The 6709-nt window shown below is 44.0% G+C and overlaps 1 protein-coding gene across 1 annotated transcript; it reads right to left on the reverse strand.

The window, feature by feature from the left end:
* Nucleotides 1-409: 409 nt before the first annotated feature.
* Nucleotides 410-1405, reverse strand: LOC115648091 (protein p13 MTCP-1-like). The gene is made up of 3 exons (XM_030555230.1): nt 1307-1405; nt 998-1183; nt 410-454 (listed from the first exon to the last, which is right to left on the reverse strand). The coding sequence occupies exons 1-3, from the start codon at nt 1403-1405 to the stop codon at nt 410-412; spliced, it is 330 nt and encodes a 109-aa protein (XP_030411090.1).
* Nucleotides 1406-6709: the final 5304 nt, after the last annotated feature.

Genomic DNA, 6709 nt, shown 5'->3' on the forward strand with positions numbered 1-6709 from the left:
AAGCAGGGACTGTCCTCTGCAGTTCTCTAGCTTTGCTTCCTTCCCACCCTGATTCCCCCTCAATAATGAACAAGACACATCTAAGGAGGCAAAAAAAAAAAAATTGTTTTTATTTGTAACTCACCAAAAAAAAGGCTTTCATTTTGTGATCAGTGGAATAAAGTACTTCATCTTCACCATTTGTAGGAAGGTCCTGTTATATTTTTAATAAACATTTTATAACAACAGATTTGTAGTAATACTGCATTACAGAACATTTTTTTAAAAAATGCATCTTCCTTTTATCCTTGTTTAAAGAAAAAATGAGAGAAAGAAAAAAAAAGTTAGAAAGTATATATATTGAAAACTCTCAAACGAGGTCTGCTCCCAAGAAGTACTGCCAGCCTCTGATATTTACTTTGGTATGGCCTCATCTGTGTAGTTGGCAGAGAAGTATCTCTGGAACACCAGAGACCTGGAAGAGAGAAAGAAAGAAAAAAAAGTAGTGAGATGAGTTAGACAACCTTGCTGGCCCATTACACAACCACCTGGTTAGCAGGGAGGGAAATGGCTAACAAGAAGTGTTCAGTGAGCTAAGGCCCAGTTCTTAGTGTGCTCGGAGACAGTTAGGCATTGTGCCTGCAAGGCAACCCACTGACTTCAAGGGGACTTGTGACTGCCCATGTGGAACTCACTGCATGATGGGGACTCACTGCTGCTTGTTAAGCCACCTGATGACAGATGAGAGACACCTGAGAGTATGAACTAGGCAGAGTGGGGACACAAAACACTGAATAGATCTAAACCTGAGGGGAAGGGAAAGCCTTATGCTAGGAGGATTTCCTCTATGTATTAGAAATCTTTTTTATATTAAACCAGAGCCAAGAGGGGTGACAATTGTTTGGAGAGGGGTTGAAGAAACAGCCCTGGGTTGCAGGGAGATTAGTGAACTAACTGCATGTTTATTCGTGGTATTACTCTCTAGCTACTCCCCCTCCCCCTGGAACCTTTAACTTACCACCTGATGGCTTTCCAGCCACCATTCATCTTCTCCTATCCCCCCAACTGCACGGTAAAGCCCACGAGAGCACCACTGCCAGAGATGGGGTAGGGGTGAGAGGGGGAACTGACTCCGAGTCCAGGAATCCCCCAGAAGGACCTGCTCAGCTCGCACCCTGGCCCGCAGGATGCCCGTCTCTGGATCCTAGAGAGCAAATGTAAGAGAGAAAGAAAGCACTAGTACAAGTGGAAAACATGAACCCATGAAACACACAAAATATCCAGGGCAAAACAAAGGAAGATCTGCATGGCAGAGCAACTGACTTACTTTCCTGAGCACAGCCACCCACACTTGGCCCTGCTCATCATGGTATACTCCTGGGCACCAGGCCCATAGTCGGTCAGGAGGAGGAGGAATAGCCTGCATATTGTCCTCTAACTTGCCACAAAGAATAGTGTGAGGGTGTTTCCTCCAGGTGCACGTGCTCAGAAGGTCAAGCAGGGCAAAAAGCAACCATTAGACCAAACCATTGGGACCAGCCACCAAAGAATTATAAACAAAATGAATATGATCTATTATTACATATAAACATAGCACGATGCTGTATCTTTGCAACATATTCTAGTACAGGGGTATCCAAAGCAATGAGGCAAGACCACACTGTACAAAAATCCAACATACTTTAATGCAGACACCCCCCTCTTCCAACAGTGGCTGCTTCCCTTGAAGCCAGCCATAGGTGATTCCACCCCCTACAAGGATACTTTCTTTCAGATTCTCCCTTCCCCCAAACTCCACCCACTGCAAACCCAGCTATTGGAGGGAGGAAGCATTCTAAAATATAACATACATTATTGTTACACATGCAGTATAGCAGTAGTTAATCACTGTAATTGTTTTAAATGTTGTCATGAAGAGTGTGACAAGGTTTATCATATTTTATGTGTTCTGAGCCTTTTCTTTAAATGTATCTCTTACACAATGCTGATTGAAATGCTAGAGCTGTGCATTTCCACCTCATCTCTTTAAATATGGGACTTTGCTCCCAGATCAGCAGCACATCTCTGGGGAGAAGGAAACAAGCATGCATTGTATTGCTGGGGTTTGAGTTCCTTGTAATCCAGGGGTGAGCAAACTTTTTAACCCAAGGGCCAAATTTGAGTATGGAAATTGTCTGGCGGGCCATGAATGCTCAGACAATTTGGGGGGAGGGGTGCAGGATGGTGCTCTGGGCTGGGACTGAGAGGTTCAAAGGGTAGGAGAGGGATCAGGGCTGGAGTAGGGGTGCAGGCTCCAGGCAGCATTTACCTCAAGCAGCTCCTGGAAACAGCAGTATGTCCCCCATCTGGCTCCTACATGGAGGCGGAGCCAGGAGGCTCTGTGTGCTGCCCTGTCCACAGATGCTGCCCCTGCAACTCCCATTGGCTGCAGTTGCCAGCCAATGGGAGCTGCAGGGGCAATGTGCAGAGTCCCCTGGCTGACCCTATGTGTAGGAGGCGGAGGGAAGGGGACATGCTGCTGCTTCCAGAATCCATGCAGAGCCCCGGGATGCATGGAGTGGGGCAAACTCCCAACTCTGCTCCTCAGCTGGAGTGGGGCAAGCCCCAGACCCTACTCCTCAGCTGGAGCTTGAGGGCTGGATTAAATCATCTGAAGGGCCAGATGCAGCCCCTGGGCAGTAATTTGCTTGCCCCTGCTGTAATTTTTCCATAGTGGTGAAATAGTTTTTCTTTATCCTTATTGCTGTTGAAACCTTTTGAAGTTAAAACTTAATTGTAACCATTCATAGCAATGGCATAAAGTTTGAAGAGCAATCTCAGGACTAATAGTCACAGACACTTGGCTTTTGTGAAATTGAGTCTGCTGGTCTCAGCAAAAAACTCTAGCACACAGTTGTACAGCATATGATTGCAAAGAGGAATATATTCAGACTGAGTCTAGTACCCTGAAAAATGGTTATTGCATAAAGTGAAAACTAACAAAAAGTAAAGAGTTGCATTTTGTTTAGAACTGAAGCTGAGTAAAGCTTCTAGGAAACATGTTGTGATCTTTCAAGGCAACTAATTTAGGCCCTGATTCTGCAAAGGAATTCTGCAGTTGCATGGAATCTCCCTGACATTAATAGGGCTCAGTGTGGGTATGGGGTTTTACCCAAATGGTTCAGCTTGCTGGATCAGGGCCCTCAACAGTAACTTTCACAAATGTTGTCTCCATCATGATATAAATATCTGCTTGTTTAATATGTTTGTGTGTGAGACTAGTCAGGTTACCTAGAATTTATACTGTTGTGTTTAACTAAACAACTGTTCTTTGCTGCTGGGGTTTGAGCTCCCTGATGTGTGTTTTGAATTTGCTAGTGTATTAATAAAGTGTACCTGATTAGACAACACCCTGGTGGCTGCTGTGTAACTATGCCACCAACTGTAAGATAAGTAACCAACATGGAGTGCTACTACAAGACTTAATTGCTGGTAATGTACACAGGGCGTTAGTGTGCTTGAAACAGGTTGGCTGTTTATAGCCGTTTATGGTAGCACAGTCTGATTTACTCAATTTTGTAGCATAGATGCAACCAAAGAGAGGTCATCTGGCTGATTCTTTCTCTGCCATGGCCTCAGTGCTTGAACTAAAGCTGCTACTCTTACTTTCTCCTGAGACACTGTAATCCCAGGTTTCAAGTGTAATAGCTTTAACTCTTAGGACAAGACATATTCCAAGTGGTTATGCATCGAGGGAAAAAAGAGTGGGGTTTTGGGATACTTGGAAAGAGTTAATCCTGACCCAATCTGCCACCTTATAATAATACTTACACTGTATATCTCAAAATGCTTTCAAAGAAAGTCAATATTATCCCTATTTTACTGATGGGGAAACTGAGGCACAGAGCACAATGATTTGCCCAAGCTCATTTAACAGTCTAGTGCAGGGATCAGCAACCTCTGGCATGTGGCTCGCCAAGGCAAGCACCCTGGCGGGCCAGGCCAGTTTGTTTACCTGCTGCATCGGCAGGTTCAGCAGACCGCGATTCCTACAGGACACAGTTCACTGTCCCAGGCCAATGGGAGTGGTGGGAAGTGGCGCGGGAGAGGGATGTGCTGGCCATGGCTTCCCACCATCCCCATTGGTCTGGAGTGGCAAACCGCAGGCAGTGGGAGCCATGATTGGCTGAACCTGCTGATGCGGCAGGTAAACAAACTGGCCCAGCCCACCAAGGTGCTTACCCTGGCGAGCCGCGTGCCAGAAGTTGCCGACCCCTGGTCTAGTGGCAAAGCTGTGAATAGAAAGCAGATCTCCTGAGTCCTCATGTAATGCTCTAGCCACTAGATCATACTGCTTCCCTAGCCTATGTTCTTGTGATGACTAGCCTCTATCTACTGCTCAGTTCTGACTGCTCCTTCAGCCGGGGCATCAGGAGGAGGGAGGAAGGTTTCGCTGAGATTGGGCAGACTGGCAGGCAGAGAGCAGCACAGAGACAAGTGGCAGGGAGATCTGGTACTCACCGAGGGGTAAGGGAAGATGTATTGTATATAGTCATAAAATCATTATGCCTTTGTTTTCTGTGTAGCTCATCTTATAAGAACCCAGCCTGTTTGAGGAGACAGTAGCTGTTTCATTCTCATAACTGCTCTAGCCCAGAAGTGTCAAACTCATTGGTTGCAAAGGGGTCAAATTCCATGTTAAATTATGGGTCAGGGTATAAATTTAGGAGTACATATGCTCCAGCACAGAGGTTCACAGAGACATCAACACTGTGGGAAATATGCTGCCCTATAAGGTCACTGTTATCTCTTCTCTTCATTCCTTCTTCCATTATCTGTTCCTCTTCTAACTTGTATCTTCTCTGTTCTTTTCACTGCATTTCCTTCTCTGAAGCAGCTTGCAATTGCCACCTACCAGTGGGCCATGCTCCTAACCTCTTCCCCATTGCACCTGCTAAATTGATCAGCACTGACATGGTTAATGTTAACACTGAAATGTCACCAGGGATTTTAGCCCTGATGGCCCAATGAAATTAATAGGGCTTTAGACTGTCTGCACATTCAGACATCGCTGCATCGGTTATGGAGCTCAGTTCATATTTGGAAGCTTTTCTTTCCAACTATGAAGACTAGAAACTTACTTTTTTTATAAAATGAAACAAAAGCAGAGATTCTAGGCACTCTGACTATGTCCTGGAGACCACATAAACATTTCAAGTGGGCCAGATGTGGCCCACTATAGTGTAGGGAGATAGAGAGAAGGACACATTGTACTTTTTTCTTGGGACTTGACTTTTCTTTTGGTTTCTTCACTGTAACCCTAAAAGTAATTCAGACTGGATACACCTGTATGGAAAAAACACAGCAGTAGAGGACCTGTCTGTTTGAGAAGGATATAGTGGTGGGTGAGGGGAGGGAGAGTAGAAAGGTGACGAAACTACTAGGGGACAGAGAAAAGGGGAAAGATGCAGATCTATTATCTAATTCATGTTCATACCACATTTAACATGTTCTAAGTGTTAAATCCCTCAGTAAGGAACACAAATTGCTTTAGAGGTGACAGAACATCTGAATTTCCACATTTGGATGCTCAAATTGGTGCTTACAAAAGTTAATATCTACTTATACCCTTGCTCAGTGTCTCAGTATCCCAAAGGAGGAACTACGACTGTATGAAGATGCCTATATCTGAAAATTGGGCCTTAATTCCCCCCTCAGATTTTCTGTTCAGGAGATTGCTTTTAAAGGTATTAAGTGGACACAGGTGGTACCATAAAGCTAAGTGCCTACACATGGAATATCTGCTGCAAGTTCTCCAATTCCTGTTATCTTTACAACAAAGCTTGATCTTTTAACCCCTTCACCACTGCTCCTTTTTACATTGTTTTACCTTTGATGTTTGAATGAAGTCACGATGGATCCCTGTGATGTGATGTGACTGGCACATGGTGTAGAGCTTGAGCTGCAAAGTGGTTAACAGTCTGCTTGGAGGAAGAAGAGTGTTGTGCAGGTGTTCTCAGAGTTGCTGCAGACAAACTGCTTCCAGCATGCACCAAAGTGTACAATATGAGTGTCAAAGGTGAGTTTGCTGTGATTCACTCTCTTCATATAAAGTTGGCTAAGAGCTTTTTACTCCATCTGTGTAAAAAACCCTCTATTATGTTCTATATTGGGCAACAAGGTGGCAAATTTAATCCTAGCTTAACTGTTTTCAAAAGAAGTGGTTTCTAAATGTTTGTTTTCTGCCTAAAATCAGGTGGCTGTTTCCTTTCTCTCTCTCTCTCTAATCACAGACACAGCAATTTTCACACAAAACACTCAAAACTTGCTTTCAGGATTTGTTACAAACTGGAAACTTGGCTTAGATTTGGTGAAAGGTTCACATATCTTTGCAATACACTTGATTTTTTTTTCCATGTCAAAGGCACACAAAATGTATAGCTCCAGATGAATACAGTACAAAACCAGGAAAGATGCAGTAGATTAGAATTAGTTTCCTCAATGAATGTTTGAATTTGTTTGAATTCTAAAAGAGGGGACTGGGAAGGCACCTGAAGCAAAATAAGGTTAATCTGCCTCAGTGGAAATCACAGTTTACTCTAGTGCTCTGCATTTCCATTAGGGTTTGTGTTGATATAACTACAGTGACAGGTTTCCGAGTAGCAGCTGTGTTAGTCTGTATCCGCAAAAAGAACAGGAGTACTTGTGGCACCTTAGAGACTAACAAATTTATTTCAGCATAAGCTTTTGT

Source organism: Gopherus evgoodei, chromosome 1 (genome assembly GCF_007399415.2).
Source record: "Gopherus evgoodei ecotype Sinaloan lineage chromosome 1, rGopEvg1_v1.p, whole genome shotgun sequence".
In the NCBI taxonomy this organism is placed as follows: Eukaryota; Metazoa; Chordata; order Testudines; family Testudinidae; genus Gopherus; species Gopherus evgoodei.

What these genes read in the sequence shown, in the direction of transcription:
- LOC115648091 (XM_030555230.1), bottom strand. Translation starts at nt 1,405, where the DNA reads ATGCAGGCTATTCCTCCTCCTCCTGACCGACTATGGGCCTGGTGCCCA. An exon ending in GGGTGGCTGTGCTCAGGAAA is followed by an intron (nt 1,184 to 1,306) that starts GTAAGTCAGTTG and finishes TTTGCTCTCTAG; the next exon opens with GATCCAGAGACGGGCATCCT. An exon ending in GGCTGGAAAGCCATCAGGTG is followed by an intron (nt 455 to 997) that starts GTAAGTTAAAGG and finishes TCTCTCTTCCAG; the next exon opens with GTCTCTGGTGTTCCAGAGAT.